General features: G+C 37.6%; 1 protein-coding gene across 16 annotated transcripts in view; it reads right to left on the bottom strand.

Moving 5' to 3' along the window:
• The window catches only part of LOC131303340 (uncharacterized), a 58,580-nt gene that overhangs the window by 1,221 nt on the left and 32,811 nt on the right, over nucleotides 1–24,548 (bottom strand). The window contains exons 1-6 of one of the 16 annotated variants that reach the window (XM_058330156.1): nucleotides 24,349–24,416; nucleotides 24,129–24,261; nucleotides 23,535–23,611; nucleotides 23,184–23,300; nucleotides 6,520–6,570; nucleotides 437–563 (exon numbers count right to left, since the gene is read on the bottom strand). In XM_058330156.1, the coding sequence (XP_058186139.1) occupies nucleotides 546–563; nucleotides 6,520–6,570; nucleotides 23,184–23,300; nucleotides 23,535–23,611; nucleotides 24,129–24,246 (381 nt within the window). In that variant the 5' untranslated portion in view covers nucleotides 24,247–24,261; nucleotides 24,349–24,416 and the 3' untranslated portion in view covers nucleotides 437–545. Of the gene's footprint in view, nucleotides 1–436; nucleotides 564–1,376; nucleotides 1,496–3,673; nucleotides 4,328–6,519; nucleotides 6,571–14,180; nucleotides 14,242–15,788; nucleotides 15,971–20,386; nucleotides 20,873–20,962; nucleotides 21,086–21,812; nucleotides 21,913–22,037; nucleotides 22,230–23,183; nucleotides 23,301–23,493; nucleotides 23,612–23,807; nucleotides 23,926–24,128; nucleotides 24,262–24,348; nucleotides 24,417–24,548 lie in introns of those variants that run through there. The other 15 variants (XR_009191965.1, XR_009191980.1, XR_009191954.1 and 12 more) reach the window with 15 other exon arrangements.

The following is a 24,548-nucleotide window of genomic DNA, read 5'->3' on the forward strand; positions in this document are numbered from 1 at the left end:
TACTTAGAATGAAGAATGCACTTCACTATAAGCCCATGTTCAGTAAAATCAAGAGTCCAAGCAATCCTAAATGTGACAAAACCAATATTAAACGACAAATATGCCATGATGCCTCTTCTAATCTAGGAATCCTATAGGACCATGAATATGAAATCCTATAGTTCCATGACATACTTGGGGTTTGCTGGGGAAAAAATCTTCCATAAGAAACAAGGTATGATATGTTTTATGCCAAGTCAGGGAGCCATCAGAATTAGGAATACACCGATTATTTCTTGATGACCAGAAAACAAATATGGGAGTCCTTGTGGACTGCATCAAAACTCCAATTTGAAAACCAATTTGCCCACCTAAGCAGCTGTGCTTTTGGAAGATGCTTCTGCTACTATATAAAGCATGACAGCAACTAGCAAGTAGCAATCATGTTGAAACTAACCTCGTAAGTGTTTGAGATAAAAAATGGGCACAGGTAAGCTCGACACCATCACTTCACAATAGCTCCACCAATGCCAGTCTTTACAGCAATGATTCCTTACAGCATGAACTTAGAACATGCTCTGAAACTGTATTCGAATTTGAAAACAAATACTCAGCACATCGTAAAAGAAGCCTGCAAAAGATAACAGTACACGATTTCATTTCCGTTTAACATAATACCCCTCTTCAGTTTTCCCAAACCTAAGATGAATCAGACACCATTAGCATACTTTCCACATGCAAAGTTTCCGGGAAAAAACCGTAAAAGAAATTGAACAAAAATTCCCTCTTAACTATTAATCACCTTTTAAAAATCACGCAGCAAGACTTTAGCCAAAAAAGATTTATAACAATCTTTAAATTGCAAATTTCTACCATGTTTAAATTTTGATTGGACACCATTGGATGCCCTCGTAACTCCCAGATGTGGAAACTATAGAATATAACTCAAGAACTGTTAACTTCTTTATTTATTGTTCTTATTAGCTGAAAGAAGGTACTCAGCCAGTTGCCACAAGCAAACAAGAAAAATAATAAATACATAGTGCTGATAATCTTGCTCGCTTGGGTGCCAAACAAGTTGATGATCTTTTAGACACAGTGCAAATTCCCCCATCCACGAGGGAATTTGTCCTTGCTGACTGCCTGAACCTTGCTAGTGTTCTTGACTAGCCCTTCTGCTTAACCTTGGTGCAGCTTTTCGTTTACTTTAATTTAGATTCTGGTGATGTATCAAACTCTGATCCCTATGATCTCTGTTTCCTTTGTTGCTTAATAGTATGATATTCCGTTGCACCAAAAAAAGAAAAAGAAAATACATGTTCAACAAGATGATGGGCCAACCTAGGACATAAGCAAAATGCACATCACGCAAGTATAAAGAAAATCTCAACTATTACCATAGAACCGCTAGAAACCTCCAGGTTCATGTAAACATCACTATTGATAACAGTCTGATTTGTTGAAACTCTCATCCGCTTGCTGCGACCATTGGGAGCAACCCTAGAGGTCCTTTCTTCTACAATCATTTCCCAAATCAGTAACAATATGAGGAAAGAGAGGTAATTAAATAAAAGCCATTCCAACTAGCAAAACAGAAAGGAAAAGTATCTCAATTAGAAGCTTGTAACAAAAGTTCATCACAGAAAAGTCAGTTCAAAGATTAGGAAATGGAGAGAGAGAGAGAGAGAGAGAGAGAGAGAGAGAGAGAGAGAATCAGATCATGCCTCGTATCTTAAAACACCACTGCCAAAGTAACCAGCTTGACACATCTACGATTGCAACCGGGCCAACAACAGAGAGAATGCAGACAGCTAAAGGACTTGTCTAAACAACTGACAGTATTTTTTCGAAAATGTCCTAAAATCACCAAAATCACGTAAGGACACCAATATTACTAACTTTGGGGGAAAAAATTAGGCAGACTCCTCCATATCTAGGCTTACCTCTCGTACTAGTATGTTCAGGACATGAAGAGTGAAGTTTCCTCCAGCTGTGTCTACAGCAAGCTGACCTTCGCCAGAAAACAAGGGGCAGTAAAATAAATTCTTCAAATATGCATTGCGGAAAACGTGCATGTCCCTGACTTGACTAGTGACGGAAAATACAAAAACGAGGTAAAGGCAAACAAAAGCGACATATATAACAACTATGCAAAGTAACTCTTATACGATGTATGCAGAGGGGTCGAGGAGGTATATTCTCAGTATAACGGTATGTCATATCTATTGAAATAGGAAAAAGTACTCCCCTTGTTTCAAAACTGTGGACTTCTTCAACATTCAATGATACCTTGAAGAAAGAAAGGACCATCGGATGTGATTTGACATGCTTAGACAGCGTTTTAAAACTAGAACTGTATAGTGAGTAAATTAAATCTGTAGCAAAGTTCATCTTTCTAAGGCTGCCAACCCGTTTTGGACACTTATTAGAAACTACAGATCAAATTCAGATTCCATTGTTTCAATAAAACTTCATCCAATTCAAGTGACTTTCAAGCTTTGACCCATAATGTGAAAAAGTAAAGAGTTACAAACTATATTTATGAGCTTACATCTCTCCACACAAAATGTATTATGAACTTCATCAAATTCAGATTCCTCGCCCCTGGCATAATTGGTGTTTTAAAGCCATGCAAATGTAGTCCAAAGTGAACAATACTGCAAAATGCTGGTCTAGGCCTTACAAAAATAATAATAGAGGTTGCAACATTGGGAATACAGGATTGGTTTGGCAGGGAGATGTGAGATGGTTTACATATTGTCAAACAAGAGACGCAGTAATAAGTGGCTGCATTCCATTCATCAAAGTATAGAGAGAGTTAGCCAAATAGCGCTAAGCCTGGTTGGTCACCCTTGTACACTCTCAACTGAGAGGTCAAGGGGTCAAATCTTGCCGAAGGCAAGAACTAATTCTCCTATACAAGAGTGTTTCCTAATTTATTTCTGCCCAATATGGGGCTATTGTTGGATTCTAATATATTGGGCCTGATTTAGTGGTTGCGGACCTCACATGATTGATGGAGTATGTCGTTATTGTAACTATTACCATGTAAGTCTTACTACTTAGCATAAAAAAGAGAGAATACAACATAACTAAAAAAATACAACCCTTATAAAGGAAAGCAAATGACTAAGTCACCCTCATGAATATAAAAAAGAGATGAATGCAAGTAAATATCCAAAATTTCTAGTCACCATTGAGAGTCGTAAAGTAAAAATCAAAAAATGCAAAATGGTGGGACTTACTAAAAAAATCAACCAGCTACTTAGTTGAGGAGACAAATGTTTGAGATAGAATCTAAGATATCAAACGAAGAAAACTAAACTAAGACATGGTAATATTGTGAGAAACTCATTCTCCATCAGAAAATTTTCCAATTTTATCCACCAAAAGCTAGATTACGGGGAGTATAACTTGGATTATAGAAGGGCGTAGAGAGAGAAAATTTGTTTTCAGTGTTATAAGACGGGGAAAAAAAGGTTTTGGCCTTCACTAACAATTCAGATAACTGCTCAGATCAGGACGAGTAATAGAAGTAGAAACTAGAAAGAATAACCTCTCCAAAGCTAGATTGACAGGCTAATTTAGGAGGATAAACACCACGCTATGCAAGCAGGAAGGGATGAATCCCACCCCGCTTTTGTTAACCAATTTAGAGAGCAATATCATTATAAATAAGTTACCTATGTGTTACCTATTTATTGCTCCATGTGCACATTATGCAGATGAATTCATCAAATCAGCTACAATGCCACTGCATTTCATCAGAAGGATCATCATTTGCGGGGAAATGTCGACGCCATTGGTGGTGGAACTAGTACTTTGATTGCTCTCGTTTTTCTTAGCCTCCACTTGACAATATTTCTTGTTGATGGCATTGTCAGCTTTGGTAATATTGTCAATTGACCCATTCATCATCTGGCGACTTCTTTAGGGCGGACTTTAATTTTGGAATCGCATAGGGAGACTCTTCCTCAACCAGCTTGCTTGCTTCACCTGATCCATCTTTACATTCATGTTGCAAAAAAAAGCTTTATTATATGCTACCTGAGCATTGGAGACTTTCTTGAACACAACCTGGCACATTGAAGATTTCCAAAACACACGTGTTCCCAACTCATCGAGTTTCCCGAAACGAGCAATTTCGCTTTCATTTCGGTAACCCAAGGCAGTAGTGGTCAACGAGGGAATTTCATCACCACCATTGTTGGTTCAGTCGGACCCACCATTTTCTCATCGCCTTGAACTTCCAAAGGTGTCTGGTTGGTTGCTTTCTTTTCTCCAGTCAATGGCTTTGCCTGATTCACTGCTGTTGCCTTCTTTATCCCTCCTTGAACCCTCAATGGAGCTGCAAACAACAAGAGCAAGGATATAAGATAGAGAAGGAAAAGGCTTACACGCGTACTTATAATTGACAATCAGCAATTTACGCGAACATATTGCACAACATACGAAAGAGAGCCATTTAAGGTGCAGGAAAGTAGTGATCAAGAAAGGACTCAACAACTAGTGGTCATTGAACTTCAACAACTATTGGTTGCAAGAATCCCAAGCTATGTGCTTTATGATTTATGCGTTATCTACAACCTGACTCTTTCTTTTCAGATTCCCAAACTATGGTCATTTGAGTTTCCAGATCATCTTGCATCTAGGGACGAACACATGGACATGACATCTCCTATGGAGCTCGCACCACATTTGTGGAAGCAAGCAATAGATTTAAACTTTCAAAGCTGGTGATATTGAGCACATCTATAAACCACATACAAACCGCATCCGCATAAGGCACCATTTACCGATTGGGTACCATGCATGCAAGATACCTACTACAAGCTATCTTACGTGGGCTCAGGTGAGTATTGGGTGCAGGTGCAAGTCCAAGCATCGGACCTTCCTAAACTTAAATCTTAGAATACTCAGATATGTGTTCCCAAATTGGGTATGGGTACGGGGACATGTCCTGAACACTTGTTTTTAGTATATATTGCCTAATTTTTTCAGATTATGTACCATAAATTATATTTAGAAATGTATTTAAAAAATAAGGGTTTAAGAAAAATATGTTTTTGCTTTTTCTTGTCCATGTGAGACTAGAAATATTGCTTTTCTGGTTAATTTGACATTAATTTTTCTGTAAATATGATAACAAGTAGAGGATTCCGAGTGTCAAAATAGATACGGGTTTCGGACACATCGACATGGGTACTTTAGCCAGAATGAAAGATCCATGTATATCATTACTTCTTGTGCATCTCAGGTGCTGAGAGAGTATTTTATGACAAAGTTAACAAAATTCTGCAATTCTCAATCTGTTTGAATGGAGTTGGATTGATTTCAAAGCAGGTTTGTATGTTATCGACACTGACAATTAGGAATGCAACTAAAATGAATGCAAAAAGGGTGGTTACTTATTTCTATAAAAAGAATTGGTGTAATCACTTAGCCGTTAATTAAGCAGTAGTTAAGGCGTCAGTACAGAGTTGCGTCAGTTGTGGACATAGACTAGGCTGAAAAGGAAATTACATATAATGCAAGGGCAAAAACTAAATAGCAAACCACCAAAATAAGGAAATCAACATGAATGCTTGGAGATCACACGGAACAATAGTACAATACAAACCTGGACATTTGATTGTCAGTGCTGCTACCTCCCTTCAGCTCCCACTGCCATATCAAGCTTTGTTTGATTTCCTCAGTAAGACAAAGACGCGATCCCAGGTTTGCGACACTTGAATTATTTCTCCTCATTTGAACGTTACATCTATCTCTTGTTAAAATGTGACAAACCATGAGAATTAACTTCGGGGGTTTATTTCCTTTTGTCAACCAGTGGGATACAATGTCTAACGGAAACCCGTTCCAAGAGAGTGCAAGAATCTCCTATGGAGATCATCCAGGACCTGGGAGAAGGAACACTATGTTATTTAATGTGGATCCCCATGAGAAGAAAATTCACCTTCTAATTGATCTGGTTACAATTATATTTGGTGATGATGTGACTCATCCTCAACCTGGGACGATTCGAGCCCCTCAATAGCGGTCAAGATCTTTTGTCGGTCATTTATGGTTTGTATTTAAAAAACTACTTTAAACACATGTTTCCTCTTTTATGACAAAGGAGGGTGTCAAATATAAGGAAATGATATCATTATGTGCAAAATGAGCAAAAAATCAGCTCTTGTTTCTCATTCCCTCTCTCCCACTCTCTGTCTCCTCCCTATAAGTTTTTTTTGTTTGCCAAGTTTGTTTAAGTAGAATCTCAGTTCGAACAGTAGGCAGAAGTTAATCAAGCCGTTTCTAAGACCCTCAAGGACAGTTGCAATTTTTAAGTAAGAAGGCATGTCACTAGAAGCCCACGTTCAAAACCATCAAGAGTCAGAATGACAATCAAAGAGTCATCGAAAATCAATAAATGACACAGCATCTGTTTATGAATCTTCTAGCCCCACATAGATAGATCATGACCCCAAGTATGACCATGTTTGAACTAAAAAATGGGAAGTGTTCGAGATGAAATACCGGCTAGAACATGCTCTGAACCATTAGGTGACAGCATGACTTGACAAATACTCGCCACACGAAGACAGAAGCCTGCAAAAGAGTAAAGATTGAGACAACATAAAAAAAAATGATGAAAATCTCCAAAAAATGATGAAAGTCATAAGCACAGTTCAAAGCCACTACATCCCCACTCTCACGAGATCATTCGAGTGAAAAGAAAATACAATAGGCTTTATGAAAAGAACAAAAGGTTCGAGATGCATGGATGTATTGTCAAAACATGAGATTTTGGGTGCGGTGGGTAGTGCAGTGCAAGCTGCCATAGTGTGGGTGGAAGGGGTTTGAAGAACACCATAGGACACATAAGAAGAAATAGACAGAAACGAGCAGAAGAAGAGAAAGAGGTGACTTCTATAGGAAGGCAGGACCAAAAATATGTTAGTTACTTACCATGGCTGAGGCTAGTGAAGATGGGAACGATGGCAGTTCGGCTGAGGAGGGCTGATCATCGGCAGCGGTGTGTTCAATTTTCCGGGAAAGGAAGACCAAAGTAGAGTGAAGAACACAAAAAAAGAACAAGGAGGGAAGCAGAGGTAGGAGGAACAGGTGGTACACAGAATACAGATAGTGACATCAGACGTAGAAGAATGGAGAAAGTGGTTCGTCGATGATGACAGAAGAAGCTACCAAGGAAAAAAAAGGAGAGAGAACGGTTTTAAAATGCACCATTTTCTGTTACTTAAGGCAAAAACAATTTGATTGGCCATTTCTCAATTAGGCCAGACAAAAACAATTCGAGTGGTCAATGGATTTTGTGGTTGAATGCACAACGTGAACAAAAAACCCAATATAACAGACGGTTACAATAGCCGTCATAAGGGCAACTATCCATAATCAGTCGTTACAGAATCGCAAGGGCTTATATTGCATAGACAGGAGACGTGAGACATCGCATACATAAATTAGACTTCTGGCATGTCATTCCATGAAATGCAGGAATTGGTTCTGGGGACAAAAAAGGAATTTATGGTTTTATTCATCTATAGTCCAATAGAGGAAAAAATTATTGAAATGTAAATTATTAAGATATAAAAGCAAAACACTAGTGAAATAAATGTCACATATCAAATACAAATCCAAAGAACTTAAACCAATCGCAGACTATTTCAATATGCATTATGCAATCAAGATACAATGTTTGAAAATACTCATACAAGTTGTATTCCGAAGAAAGCATAGGATTCTTAGTTATATCAGGACTCTCGTCTCGCATTAGACTTATCTATGTGTTTAGTCCACAAATTTGATATAAAAAACTATAATGGGCCATCTTATTTCTCTCATGTTTATATACGATAAATGCCTATATACATGCTCCTTTTGGCGACCCTAACTTTGGAACTTCTAAATACCCTCACTCCCAATCCCGCTCCCACTTCCATTCCCGTTCCCGCTTCGCGCAACTTAGGTGCCATAAAAGGTTGGGATTTTGCATTAGGATTTTCTACATTCTAAAACTACTTTCTTGCAAAAACTCTCCCTAGGCCTCATACGAAAGTCAAGAAGTTGAACGGACAAGTTTTGAAGCACCAATCTAGAAGCAACAAGTTAGAGAGGTCAATTTCCAACAATAAAATTGCCAAAAAGGCAAAAAGAAGTGATATTTTCTTTTATACATTTCGCTACTTTTCCAATGATATATTATAGATTTGTAATTTTTAGCACTAATCTTTGTTCTATTGACTATTATGGAGTTTCAACAAAGGTTAAAATTCTAATAGTCTTACACTATCCAAGTTTTGAACACAAGAAAACAATTCAACTTTTAGTAAGAAAATATGTAACTTTACATCGAACACGACATGTGAAATAATCAATTGTGGAAAAAAGAATGTAAAAACTGTATTCATGTGAATAACTACACTAATGCTCACATTCATCGAACTAAATATCGCTAGGGGGTAGTTGATGCAATAGAATATAGGGTCGTTTGTCTTTTAGTGTCTTTAGTGTTAGTAGAGTCCTCGGGTCTATAAATAGGGGTGTTGGTCTCTTATGTTGGTAGCTTTTGATTATTAAGAACACGGAAATATTGATTGAGACTTAGTTCTCTCTCTACTCTTGGGGGTTTATCCCCTTGAATGGGGTTTGCTCCTCTTTTTTTAATCTTTAGTTCTCTATCGATATTTGATTGCATCAGTAATACACTGCGTATATGTGGGGTCTTCTCAACTTGTCCCCAAAAAAAACGTGTGCGGTTGTCGCTGCTGAATAGCATGCTATGTGTTGTTGGGTCAATTTTCAAGAGTTTTGCTACAACCACACACACTTACACAAACTCACTCACATCGCTTGTAGGTCCACACACACTACACAACTCCAATGTGTGTGGGGGCCCACATGTGATGTGAGAGAGTTTGTGTGTTTCTATGTGGTTTTAGAATTATTGCCATTTTCAAACACCTTAATCCCGACTTGCATTTGGTCCCGATTGCATTCTACTACTCCAATGCGTATTTTGCATTGCTTTATCTAATGGACAGTTGCATCTCCACGTGCAAGTCGGTATTACATGGGGAGCTTGTTAAACGTACTTCGGTCCATTTCTTAACAGCTTAAGCTCTTGGGACAATTTTTACCATACAAAACGCAACATATATTTTGCTCATGTTACTCTTAAAAACCACGTCTTGAAGAGTATGCAAGCCTAACTCCAGCAATACTCATTAAAAGGTGCAAGGCACATTGAAACCACACCAATATACAACTTTTGGTGGAAAAGTAAACTTGTGCAGTGTCAAAAGATTCTTTTATCAATTGCCACTAGATAGATTTCTCGAGATGAAAGACAATACATAATGATTCTAGATAAATCATAGTAGATGATCGTTTGTTCGAGTTATATCTGTTTAAGGAAGGTTGAAATTCAACAACTTTCACGAGTTGCACGTTTTACTAACAAAATCCATAATACAAAAGTCATATCTTATCATTGATGACACATGGATTATTAATTTTTGAAAAGATATGTAAAGTCTCGTCTTGGCAATTTAAAAAGAGTACGAGTTGTTCGATAGATTACATCACAATTAAAGCTTCCCAAATCCCACCATTATCCTTCTCTTACTGGACTAAACGTGACAATATCAAGAAAACACGCGGTAAGGTTTTGTGAAATCAAAAACCAAATTAAGCCTTGTCAGAGTAGGTTAACCACGGTGTTCTAAAAGCGGCCTAGGCAACCGATTAATTGGTGCCTAGGCGCTAGGCAGTACCTTGCCGCCACGCCTAGGGGCCTAAGCTTTTGACTAGGCATCAAACCAATTAATCGGCCGATAGGTGAGATTAATCAGCTAGGTAGCTAGGCAAGACTAACTGCCTAACCCCAGCTAGGCAGACGATTAGGCGGGTAGTCGAAATGATTTTAAAAGATTTAAGGATTTTCGTGTCGTGGTAATATACTATAAGGGGCTTTGGTGTGGTTTTACTATGATATAAATACATTTCCGATCTTTCCAATTCTCTTGCATGATCAAAAATTTCAAAAGCCCTAAATATCAAAACTTCACATTAGACTAGCTATTTGGTACTATTAGTTTCATTTGGTTGAACTTTGGATGTTGAACTTCGCATTAGTACTTAGTTTCCATGTTATTTGCTCTCAAACTTGGGGAGGAGGTAGGAGAAAATCTTAAAAAAAAATTTAAAAAATGGAAAATCTACCTAATGTCTAAGGCCATAGGCGCCAATAATTGACCTGGGCGCTAGGCGGTGCCCGACCGCCCAACTAGTGCCTAGCAACTTTTAGAACCTTGGTTAACCAAATTAAAACTAAGCTTCATTCAATTCAATTGGGATTGGCTAACTGAGTACCTTTCCTTGTATTTTTGCACTGCACAATCAACTATACGTTCAAGAAAAATAGCTACAGAATGCCATGAGTGTTTTAAAAGGCTTTATGTTCATCTAGGGGCAAGGCAAGGCACATGCCTCATCAAAGTGAGGCACAAGTCCTAGAAAATAATTACATTTTTAATATAGGGAAAAATTGAACATAAGTAAATGATTCTACAATTTCAAATACCATAAATTATAGCATTCCCAATCAAAATACAAACAAAATCATAACATCCATAAAAATCTAATGCCTAACATTTAGTTCGAACGCATAGAAATATGGATAATGGCATTCAAATAGCTAATCATAGTCACCTAATCTTCAACACCAATTACTTCATCATCTTCTTTGTCATTTGATTCATAACCCTCCACATTGGCTAAGTTTTCTTCAAGACTTAAACAGTTTGGCTTCTATGTTTCATTCAGTTCATCGAGGACTAACGATTAGAGCCTTTTTAGTTAGAGGGATTTTAACCAATGCATTGTCACATGTTTTAAAACTCAACAACCAATGGTTGCGATGAAATATGAAGAAATTTGAGTGTAGATCTAAGGGAAGTTGTGAGGTTCTAGCTTCATGCACCACACACCTCGCCGTGAGGCTTGTGCCTCAAGGGCCTTAACTCTGCTTCATGGACATGCACCTCACCTCAGGGTGCCGATGCCTATTCAATGTGCCTCGCCTCACTTGCTTAGCGCCTAGGCACGTGAGGCAACACTTTTTAAACCAATATTACCGGGTAGTACTATCATTTATCTCATGAAAGCAACATTTGTCTTGATTAGTTAGGTTGAAACGACTAACATAGGAGAAAACATAATTCTTCCCATTACAAGACATATACGTAACTACAATACATTCCATACATAGTCACTGCCAACATCTTCAATTTTCAATGGTGATTGTTATTGAGAGTCTATAGTAGACAATCATAGTCGATCACCTCAAACACATGGAAATTAGTACCATAGTTATATTTGCAACATACTTGAACCCGCTACTCTATCCAATATAGTGGAGAAAAAAAATTGAGTAGCCACTCAGCAACCTTGTTTTGTCCATAAGTCTCTCACTGATCTTAGTTGCCACTATGCAGACGAGCATCATCAAGTTGTTCCATCACCATGACACCTCCAACGCATTGCCTCAATCATGCATTGTCGACCCCACCTCCAACATAATGGATTCACCATATGTATCACTTTTTCGGTAAACTTGAACCACTGACGTTGCCCATTTTCTAGCACAGTTGATCCCATATGGTTGCAACCTTCTAGTATTTGCCGTCAGTCGATTTAGCATTATCTGCAGCAATCCTTTGCCCAAAAACCTCTTGTGACCATCTCTTTACATCAGTGCCTTGAATCCCCTATGTTGATATAACTTGTATCACTTAAACTTCCACTACGAATAATCATTCATGGATTCCAAGTGGATATGATTTTTCTCCTTGAATCTCGCCAATATAATCCCTAACTCCTAACTATTCTAAGGCAAATTTTGGATTCAAAAGCATTTCCATGTGTGAGATACTTAAGCCTAATTAGTACTATTCGGATTCAAATCATTTCCACGTGTGAGATTCTTAAGGCTATTTACCACTATTAGGTGCAAAACAATTTGACTTTACAGCATAGAACAAGCATCAAAAGGATAAATGATGCTATAAAAGCTATTAATACCCTTCATTCAGTCACCCAGCATTGAAGTTATTCCCACTTCAAGGAGGAAAGAAGGTATTTATGCATGCTCCTCAAGAGCTAATGCCACATGTGGTCTTCCGACAAGAAAACCAGTTGTACCAAGTGTAGCAATAGGAAAACCCATAGTAGCATGAAGCGGGGGCGGGAGCGAAAGCAGGAATGGGTGCAGGGAAGCGGAGGGACCTAGAAGCTCCTAAGGTTTTGAGCGCCTATGGAGCGTATATAGATTATATAAAAATATGTATATAACATATCTTTAAATACTTAACCATTAAAGAAAAAGTGATACTGAAAATTTTCCTAATCTTAAAGTGTAATTATTGGAAGTAATATATTCTCAATTTGCAAAACTTATTGACTAATATGATTCTCATTTCCATAATGGCAAAACTCCCTTAAAAGTAAGAGAATAACTGCCTTAGCAACCCAATAAGCTCCCATCTTAGTTAGGAGCAGGCTTTAGTCTTGATGGGAGCAAGCTCACATCTTGGGAGTGCCGATTTGAGTTCCCGTCTAGGCTCCGCACCCATTTTAGAAGGATCCTGCTACTAAGGGAAAACTTATGCACTAGTATGATATTGAGTATTTCTAAAACTTCCTCTAATTCAGACACGAGACATTGCAACTCCCATTCTGACTAATTTTGTTAGATATTTACATACATGGACACAAAAGTTTAAAGTACATTCAATACTCATATTTAGAAATATGCTAGAAAAAGTTCTCATCAACATCTATGTCCCTAGTGCACATAGCATCAGCATAGACGTGACACGAGACTGACTCTTTTTTTAACAAGCAAGTTTCGAAAACTTGGATGTCCAACATGTTGGGGACACGTCTGAAAAAACATATTCATGTATCGTAGGATATTATGAAAAATAAAGAAAATAAGACTCTACAACGTTTGCACTTATTGTGTCACAACATTCAATGAGGTGTTCCGACAGAAACCGTTTCACAGTTCACATGAATCTTTGTCATCGCTCAACCATCAACGAATTAAGACATTCTTAAGCTTCAATTGGGCCTACCATTTCATTTGACACCTTCGAAGTGTCCCATGAGCGTCCATAGGGTCCTAGAGTGCGTATAAACAAAAAAAAAAAAAGATGTTTGAGAAAAATAGAACACCTCTAATTTCAGTGTACAACATGGGTCCAAAGAGTCCTGGTGGCTGAAAATTGTTGGACACCACACATGACCTCCATATAAAGGTGTGCTTCATAGATTGACACAAATACACAATACATATATAATACAATATAAATATCGCGAGACATGGATATTCCAAAGATATGTTGTAAATAAGTACTTTTATTATCTTGTTATCGATAGAAAATCAAAACCAAAAGCTGAAGTGCATTTACCACATTTCATAAAAAAAATAAAAATAAATAAATATCGTAAGTATTAAGCAAAAACCATTTCTAACGTCAACATCTATCTTATCTTTTTTCCTTTATTTCCCTTCACTTCGATCCTCAACTTCTTCCTTCTTTTTCTTAGCATAGCTATTGGTACAAAGAGTTGTTCCTTCAAGTGCCCTTTTCCTCCTCATCTCTCCTTTCTCCTTGTTTTCTCTTCATCGGAGAGAGAGAAGGGGGGGGGGGGGGGGGGTGGTTTGTGGAACCTCCACTAGGACATCTCTTTACTCTACAGAACAATACACAAGCTTAAAATTTGCAAAGGATGTATTGTTCATAGTTTGACCTCAATTAAAGCCTTCTAAAATTTATGGTCCCAAAAGCATCCTATCGTATGAATTTTTAGTATCCCTAAAATTTGGTGGAAAAACTGGATACTTACTCAGTGAATCCAATAGAATTCGATGAGTTTTCATAAGGGCAGCATCGGATAAGCCTAATTACGCTCACAACGCTCCAGTCCCCAAAAAAGGGCAATTTAACCCGTCCCGAGGCTTCAGACATATTAAACAAGATACGATGATTGTTCTTCAAGCATTTATCAGAATGGAGACAAACACATATTTAGTTCAATGAGCATACATATTAATCCAATGGGAAATGGGAAGTATGGAGTATTAGGAGGGACATCAACTATGCTAACGAAATCTGTAGGAAACATGGAATTACCTGAGACAACCAGATCCAGGGTTCAGACGATGTAAATGGTCTTGAGCAAGGGCGGGTAAACCTGAATTTTGAGTTTAATCCATATTATTGCCATAGATTTGGTGTCGAGTAAGTTCCAATTTGATCAATGCATACATATATATAAAGACACAGAGAGATACTAACACGAGAAGATAGCAATATACAAAAGAGCATTCATTGACATCTTATTATGGGCACTAACAATTCAAACAAACTCGCGATATTCTCGAATGAACATAGTATAACATGGACAAGTGGATAATAGTGACATTTAAGGATTGTTGAAATTATATGCAGTCACTCCATCGTCATGCATGAACTTTCCAAAATGGACATCATTAGTTTGATAGTATTGATGTTATTAAACAAACCCATGGACGAAAAATGAGAAAACCAAATTCAATTTCGATGGCATATCTTACTATTAGACATATCATGTCCCGTCACCAAACAACCATCTTGTTTGAGCTAATAGTTGCTTATACAGAAGCCAAAACAAAATACAATACTACAAATGAAAATGAAGATGGAAGCCCAATACTATTATCGAAAACGAGAAACAATGAGAGAGCATAACTATGAAAAATTATTATTTTAAGAACAAAAGAAATAATTTCCAAGTTTGTGGCACGTTTCATCTTTCGAGTGATAGCATTTACCCCATTTGACCAAATCAGTTGAACATATGTTTTAATAGATTTTTTTTATTTGGCTTTTCTCTTTAAAACCTCAGTAGCTTTATTTGAAAATCTTAATCGAAGGGGCAAAACCCGACACTCAGTAGAGCCCTTAAGCAAACAACTACTCCATGTCTTCCACGCTTACATAAGTTCTCGTCAAATAGAACATTTGGATACACTTCTTCGACTACGTAGACCCAGCTAATCTGTCATCCAACATTTCTTTAATTTTTTTTCCCAGATCCATTTATGTATGTTGTTGATATGATTTTATTAACCCTTGAGCACTCAGTAGCATATGACCAATAGTCCTGAGAACAGAAAACCAGGATCTTGTGAAGAGGTCATGACATATCAAAGATTCGAATTAAAAGGTTAAAAATGCTGCCTTCTTTTTTTGCACTAATGCTAAGGGGACCGCCGGGTTCCCTGCCGATGGGGTACCAACGGGCACACAAGGCCCACTCCGGGTCCTGCGCAAATGATCTGAGCCGTTCAATAATATAATGAAAAACCCGAGTGGCGTGTGAAAAATCAGCCCAATCCGATATGTATAACCTACACATATACATATCGGATTGGGCTGATTTTTCACAAGCCCACTCTGAAGGGCTCGGATCATTCGCGCAGAACCCGGAGTGGGCCTTGCGTGCCCGTCGGTACCCCATCGGTAGTCATCCTATCGGTACCAATAGGAAGGCTTTCTTTTTTTCCGTGTCTCTTACAATGCATGACTAACAAAATTGGGTAGTGAACTACGATCAAACCACACTTAAGAGTATGCATATACACACACGTGCTCAATCCAAACCAATCAGATCAAATGATTTTAAGCACATATCGATTACTGCCAGCCACTGGAGTAGGAGATAAAGAAGTTAAATCTAAGGTGCAAGAAGACGCAAACCTTTGGTAAATCACTGAAGCAATAGTCGAAAACACTATGGTATTCGTTTTCGCTATCGTCGTCTTCTCCTTCGTCTCGGTCGCCATTGTTATCTGATGAAATCACCATAGACTTATAAACAAAATCCTAATCAGAGCCGTTGGAGGCTTTGCGCGTACACTTGTGGGGTATATATAGAGAGAGCGACTGCAGGCAGCCTCGAAACCAACAAAAGGAATCAAATGATGACATGACCTGTTCACACTTGGATTATTTAAAATGAAAATGTTTATCTCGGGATCTTTAATTTTTTAATTAACTTTGGAAAGAATTAAAATATGCTAAGATAAACACAGAGTGGATATCGTTGTTATGCTATTATGCATTAACTAGAAAAAAGAAAGAAATCTGGAAAGCATTATTGTTTCTTTTCTTTTCTTGTTTTGATTTTATGTAAATGAGAAAAAGAGATAATGAGCATTAACTAGAAAAAGAAAGAAATCTGAAAAGCATTATTGTTTCTTTTCTTTTCTTGTTTTGATTTTATGTAAATAAGGAAAAGAGATAATGATAAAAACTTTTTGTGCTGGAGAAGTTTTAATTTTTTAATTAATTTAAAGGAATTTAGAAACATAAGAGGAAATGAGATAATGATAAAAACCTTTTTTACAATAGATGTTTTAATTCTCTTATTAATTTAAAAAGATATATGCACCGATGTATGAAATGCATGACTTTTTTTTCTTGAAAGGCAAAAAAAAAAATTATTAATTTCTGAAAATGTTACAAAGATTAATAGGAACATGGATGATGACATCAAACCCCAACCCGAGATCGATCCACAATGCTAAGAGTACTCATTTGTCCATCCGAGACCTAAACCCCAAATTTTCCAAGAAACCACGAATGGAAAATCCATTGGGACGAAGCCCTCTTTGGACCCAAATTCGGAGGATGGTCAAGTACATTAATTACTTGCATTGGATTTTTAAAAAAAATGTGTGATGTTTATTAAAACAGAACAGAAATAAAGTATAGAAGCAACCTAAATTGGATGAGGAGGAGGATAATAACATTTTTCCCAATTTTTCTTAGATTTTTCTAAATTATCGAAATCTAGGATGGTCAACTACATTAACTTTCATTGGATTTAAAAAAAAAAGTGTGAAGTTTATTAAAACAGAACAGGAAATAAAATATAGAATCAACCTAAATTAGGTGAGGAGAGGATAATAACCTTTTCCCCAATTTTTCTTTGATTTTTTTTTAATTATCAAAATCTAGGATGGTCAACTATAGTAACTTGCATTGGATTTAAATAAAACAAAGTGTGAAGTTTATTAAAGTGGAACAGGAAATAAAGTATAGAAGCAATCTAAATTAGGCGAGGAGGAGGATAATAATCATTTTCCCAATTTTTTTAAGGTTTTTTTAAATTATCAAAATCTTTAACTTGCATTGGATTTAAAAAAAAAAAGTGTGAAGTTTATTAAAGCTAAACAGAAAATAAATTATAGAAGCAAATTAATCTAAATTAGGTGAGGAGGAGGATATAACATTTTTCCCGATTTTTCTAATGTTTTTTTTTAATTATTGAAATCTTTAACTTGCATTGGATTTTTAAAAAAGTGTGAAGTTTATTAAAGCTAAACAGGAAATATAGTATAGAAGCAACCGAAATTAGGTGAGGACGAGGATAATAACCTTTTTCCCAAATTTTCTTAGATTTTTTTTTTATTATCGAAATCTTGGAACAATCGACGAATGAAAGAATTACTACATTTCTACTCACAAATTAAGGCTTCCGAACAAGGAAATGATAAGGTACGACCATAAATGGAATGAATTAAAAAACTTTAATTTTCTACTTATTTTGCTTAGATTTTATTAGTTTCATTAATTCTCTCTCAAGCTAGAGATCCAACAATGAGCCAAAAATATAATAAATTTTTTGTGTTTTAATCCCTTTCTTTCCGTAGGGGAGACAACCAAAATCGAAATTCATTCCTTCATCTGCGTAGGAGACGAAAAAAGAATTAGCATTTAACTTTATTTGTACCTCTAATCTTTAACGTTATCACTTCAAGCAATATAGGTGTATAACGACTTTTTTACCGATTTTTTTAATGACTGCAATCTCGAAATTTGTACTTTTTAATTATGTTTTGTTTCCTCAAATTAGAAACTACAAATACATTGTAACTCTTGAGAAGACCTGCTCTCCTTCAATCGGACCTGGGGAGATGCTAGCCTCCGTGCTATGCCCCAAAATGACGTCGCTTTGGGATGGTTCTGGATACACCATTTTAGGCCACAAGGGTCCTGTTTGGTGGAATGGGAGTGGTTGTAGACTGTAGTGCACCCGTCGCGGTGTAGTGTGGCTGATCTGGCCGTCCATCTTAGTATGGACGGCTCGGATTTAATTCGAACTCTTACAAATCTTAGTCATCCATTGTTCGAATGAAAATCCGAGCCATCCATTGCCGAGATGGACAATCAGATTGCCCGCACTGCACATGTAGTGCGGGGGTGCACTACAACACCCTCAAGTCCCTATTTGGTGCACACCTAATCGTTAAGTTTTAGATTTTTGGGAGAAAAAGCCATAAAACATCTCCCTAATCCCTCATTTCTCTCGCCAAAACCATTCATCTTCCTCCCTCATGGACTCTTGTTGCATAACCTTCAAGAGAAGACTCCCCCCTCCTTCGCTATGATTTATACTGGGGCACATATTATTCACAATCTTAAAAAATATTTCTTTGTATGTATACCTCTAAATTATCGTTCAACCATTAAATATTAATCACTTATTCTACTTCGCAACCGATTTTTCACAATATTCATGGCTGAAAATACACTTTCAACTATCGCGGTAGGCAAGTAAACTAAAAGATATTGTGGGAGGAAAATAAAAGAGGTAGAACAAAAATGAAAAAATAAAGAAAAGAGATAAAATGAAAATGAAAAAATAAAGAAAAGAGGTAGATCAAAAATGGAAAAAATAAAGAAAAAACAACGGATGGAGGGTCCTAGGAATCGAATTCAAGCCCCTAGAACTTTTCACAATCAGTGATGACCACTACACCATGCTAATGGTGTATACTAGTGTAAGGGACTTTTTTGTATTTTTATTACTATTTTTTGTATTTATATCTAACTTTTTTTTTACTATTTTTAAAAAAAAATGCGTGGGGGTACATGACCCCATGTGCCCAAACGTGGGTCTGACCCTGAACGGAAATGTTAAATTTGTGGAATTCCAAACCAAACTGAGTCTTATGTCTCAATAATTGAGATCGGTTACATGAATCATTTTTCTCCATTGAGCTTTATCAAGGACTACTTATTCACTTAAACCTATTAGGCTTATATCTTTGCACACAACAGCCTCTAAATCTCCAATCAATGGTACTATTAAATACTCCCTCCGTCCCTTTTTTTGTGTCCAGTATTCCATTTTGAGCTGTCCCTTAATAAGTGTCCATTTTGTAAAGTTAGGAGGGTAAAAGTTGGTATATTATCTATTTTGTCCCTAAAAGTAGATTTTATTTTGAAAAGTTAGTGAGTAAAAGTGTAATGATGATAGGTAAGTAGGGAAAGTGGAGGAAAAAGTTGATGTGAAAGATGTAATGATGATGTCTTCTTAATAAGTTGGAATTACGAAGCAGGACACTTAAAAAGAAACGGATGGAGTATTAATAGTGTTTTTAATCTCAAATATCCTTTGATATCATACTTATTTGGCTTCAAATTTGTCCATCGAGGTTGGAGAATTACTCGAATGCAAAACTTTCCGTTGGAACCTTCACGCATTAAAGATGCTTTTAGACCCCTTTTCGTGTTTTTTGTTTTTGTTTTGTAAGTTTGGAGGGGGGTTTTTTTTTTTTTTCTCCCCTTTTTGAGCCTCCCAATTTATCCTCTTCTTGAAGAAGTGCTGCTTAGATGGATGTATCAGAAATTCAGACCCAAATTTTGTTGACGACAAATGCTTGGTCTCCGAGATGAGATGGGGTAGTGCAAAGGATTTGTGAGTCTGAGAAGAGCATCATTTTTTTTTTTTATCCGCAATAAATTTATTAAGAAAAACTTCACAAGGAACATTAAGGCTGTGTTCCACAACCCAAATAAGAACTTATTTTTTGTTGAATAAGAAGGTTTGTTCCCCAAAAAATAAGAAGGAGGTGCTTATTTTTCAGAATTATATAGGAACCAATGGGCGCCGGAGAGGGAAATCGTATCAGCGGCCGCGCCGGGCCGTCTCCGGCCACCGGACGGCCGATCCGAGCCGTCCAAAAATTCTAAAAAAAAAAACCGAGGGGCCATCGCGGGAATCAACGGCATCCGAGGTGTGTAGGGTGCTTGATCCGAGCACCCATTTTCCGTGTATATATGATCATCACATATACACGGAAAATGAGTGCTCGGATCAAGCACCCTACACACCTCGGATGCCGTTGATTCCCTCGGTGGCCCCCTCGGTTTTTTTTGTTAGAATTTTTGGACGGCTCGGATCGGCCGTCCAATGGCCGGAGACGGCCCGGCGCGGCCGCCGGTACGATTTCCCTCCGCCGGCGCCCATTATCATAGCAACAGTCTTATTTTTTGTATAAGGCAACTTCAAGCTCAAAAATCATGTGTTTACGCAAATAATTTTCCTATCACTATGGATCTTGTTTGATAGATCTCATTGAGATCTTTAATACGGTGCAAAAAAAATTGATTTGGTTCTCACAAACGGTCTGAGAATCCAACCACCAAGGTTCCATAACGCCCGTCGCATGCCACCATTGTCATCCATCAACACCAATCCGAACATCACCAGACACCACCATCGGCGTTCACCTTCATAACTGTAACATCTGGAGACCACGCCGCCACGTTGCCATTAGGCGATAACCGATAAACCAAAGAGACGAAATCAGCAGGAGACCACCTGCCACCGGGACTGCACCTTGCCGTTAAGCCAACGGGTTACATTCAAGAGTGAAAACCGGCGGGCAATCGGCAAAGCAAGAGAGGTTCGATGCAGAGAGAAGGGGGAGAGTAAATTAAGATCTGAGAAGAGCATCATTGCTTACGTAGAACTTGAGAAGCTGGCTCTCCTGTTAGGAATTTCATAAAAAACAGTTCAGCATCAAAAAAGTATAGTGCTCAAAAGTTCAATTAGAAATAAAGAAATCTAAGAAAAGTTGTGCCTTTTTCTCCTCAAGCCTTTTAAAGCCAAAGATTTGGAGTCTCTTCTCTCCTATCTCTGTTGACAAACCTTCCCTCCTACATTTTAACTGCTTGAAGACTTCCTCGATCGGAATGTTCTCCTAAACACCACCAATACATAACAAATTCAAGATGGATTTGCATCAAAAAGAAGATAGGTGTAAAAACTCGCCTAGAATGTATCTTTAATATTGTAGGTAGATTGGTATTGGGGCTTGAATGGGAAATCCAAGCCATATCATAATGGAAATTGGAAAATTACAGGATTTCCAGAAAGACCAAGAATAACGGCTCCGAAAGCAGTTGTGTCTAGAGTCGTGGTTGAGAGTTCGTATGTAGACTTAGGGAGCTATTATAGAGAAAATTAATCCAGAATGATGTGATTGGCGGACACAAGGGGTGCCTGGACCCTGTAAACCACCAAATATTCACACTAGTTGTACTAGTTTTTAAGTTGATTTGAAAATGTTCTATGGAATCGGCCCTGCAAGTCCTTAGGCGCACAAAAGCTCTAAAAATTCTCATATATGCGTAGAAAAAAACTACCTAAAATTTCAAGTTATCAACTATTTTTTGGTTGCGCGTGTAAAGTCAACTTTCAGTTCGTCCCAGATTGGGTTAAGTATTGGCACTTCTTTCTGCCGGTATAAAGATGAGATTTGGTTGGTCAATTTTAGCCTGCATTTTTCTAGAATACATTTTGTATGTAGTAGGACTACTGCTTTCAAATTGACTTTATGCCTTGCTATAGCCTAAATGGTGCAACCCTATTCTGTGATGAAAAGAAACAACGAACTAACTTACATATCAACTAAAAGAACATATTACCATCTTCTACAAACAACCTCACAAAAAGAGAACTACTTAGAATGAAGAATGCACTTCACTAGAATCCCATGTTCAAGTAAAATCAAGAGTCCAAGCAAACCTCAATGTGACAAAACCAATGAACCAATATTCCACGAAAAATATGCAGTGATGCCTCTTCTCGTCTAACTATATAAAGCATGACAGCAACTAGCAAGTAGCAATGCCAATCATGTTGAAACTAACCTCGTAAGTGTTTGAGATAAAAATTGGGCACACTCGGCTGCATGCTTGAGGTAAGCTGGACACCATCACTTCACAATAGGTCCACCAATGCTAGTCTTTCCAGCAATGATTTCCTGACAGCATGAACTTAGAACATACTCTGAAACTGTATCCGAATTTGAAAACAAATACTCAGCACACCATGAAGGAAGCCTGCAAAAGAAAACAGTACGTGATTTCATTTTCGTTTAACATAATACCCTTCTTAGTCTTCCCAAACCTAAGATGAATCAGACACCATTAGCATATTTTCCACATGCAAAGTTTCCGGGTAAAAGAAATTGAACAAAAACTCGCTCCTAACTATTAATCACCTTTTGAAAATCATGCAGACTTTAGCCAAAACAGATTTATAACAATCTTTAAATTGCAAATTTCAACCATGTGTAAATTTTGATTGGATGTCATAGGAAGCCCTCGTAACTCCTAGATGTGGAAACTATAGGATATAACTCGAGTCTTTATTTATTGTTCTTATTAGCTGAAAGAAGGTACTCAGCCAGTTGCCACAAGCAAACAAGACAAATTAGAAATACATGGTGCCGATAATCTTGCTTGCTTGGGTGCCGAACAAGGTGATGATCTTTTAGTCAGTGCAAATTCCCCCATCCACGAGGGAATGTCCTTGCTGACTGCCTGAACCTTGCTAGTATTTTTCACTAGCCCTTTTGCCTAGAGAAACTTTTATGCATCCCCAGTATACAAGGGGAGTTGATATCCCCTCCATGGATTTTTTAATTTTCCTGCCATTTTCCAATCACATTTGGATGATTGGCTCCATTCATTTTGAAGAGTTCGGCGAGAACCTTAATCATACCTAAAATCGTGTTCATCGGACTTTAAATTGCAAATTTCTGCAATGTGTGAATTTTGATTGGACACCATTGATGCCCTCGCAACTTGCAGATGTGGAAACTATGAATATGACTCGAGAACTGTTAACTTCTTTATTTATTGATTTTATTAGCAGAAAGAAGAAGATACTCAGCCAGTTGCCACAAGCAAACAAGAAAAATAATAAATATATGTTCAACAAGATGATAGCCCAACCAAGGACATAAAGCAGAATGCACATCACGTAAGTCCAAAGAAAATCTCAATTATTACCATAGAACCGCTAGAAACCTCCAGGTTAATGTAAAGATCACTATGGACACAGTCTGATTTGTTGAAACTCCCCTCCACTTGTTGCGACCTTTGGGAGCAACCTAGGGGTCCTTTCTTCTGCAATCATTACCCAAATTAGTAACAAACGAGAAAAGAGAGGTGATTAAATAAATGCCAAGTGTGGCCGATAACTTCAGAGATATGATATGGGGTCAACTAATTAAATACATGTTCTACAAGATGCTAGCCCAACCTAGGACATAAAGCAGAATGCACATCACGCAAGTCTAAAGAGAATCTCAATTATTACCGTAAAACCACTTGAAACCTCCAAGTTAATGTAAAGATTACTATGGACAGAGTCTGATTTGTTGAAACTCTCCTCCGCTTGCTGTGACCATTGGGAGCAACCCTAGAGGTCCTTTCTTCTGCAATCATTACCCAAATCAGTAACAAAACGAGAAAAGTGAGGTGATTAAAATAAAAGCCAAGTGCGGCCAATAACTTCAGAGATACGATATGGGGTCAGCTAATTAAATACATGTCCTACAAGATGATAGCCCAACCTAGGACATAAAGCAAAATGCACATCAGGTAAGTCTAAAGAAAATCTCAAATTATTACCATAGAACCGCTAGAAACCTCCAGGTTAATGAAAACATCACCATGGACACAGTCTGATTTGTCGAAACTCTCCTTCGCTTGCGGCGACCATTGGGAGCAACCCTAGAGGTCCTTTCTTCTGCAATCGTTACCCAAATCAGTAACAATACGAGGAAAGAGAGGTAATTAAAATAAAAGCCATTCCAACTAGCAAAGCAGAAAGGAAAAGTATCTCAATTAGAAGCTTGTAAAAAAAGTTCATCACAGAAAAGTCAGTTCAAAGAGAGAGAGAGAGAGAGAGAGAGAGAGAGAGAGAGAGAGAGAGAAAGAATCAGATCATGCCTCGTATCTTAAAACACCACTGCCAAAGTAACCAGCCAGACACATCTACGATTGCAACCGAACCAACAGCAGAGAGAATGCAGACAGCTCGAGGACTCGTCTGAACAACTGACAACATTCTTCCGAAAATGTCCTAAAATCACCATAATCACGTAAGCACACCAATATTACTAACTTAGGGGGAAAGAATTAAGGCAGACTCCTCCATATCTAGGCTTACCTCTCCTACTAGTATGTTCAAAACATGAGGAGCAGTTCAATGTGCAGTCTATCTACTCAACAAGTGTCATGAGGGGTCGAGGAGATATATTCTCAGTATAACGGTATGTCATATCTATTAAGTAGGAAAAAGTACTCCCCTTGTTTCAAACTGTGGACTTCTTCAACATTCAATGGTACCTTGAAGAAAGAAAGGACCAT

The sequence above is a fragment of the Rhododendron vialii genome, chromosome 10a, assembly GCF_030253575.1.
Source record: "Rhododendron vialii isolate Sample 1 chromosome 10a, ASM3025357v1".
Taxonomy (NCBI): domain Eukaryota; kingdom Viridiplantae; phylum Streptophyta; class Magnoliopsida; order Ericales; family Ericaceae; genus Rhododendron; species Rhododendron vialii.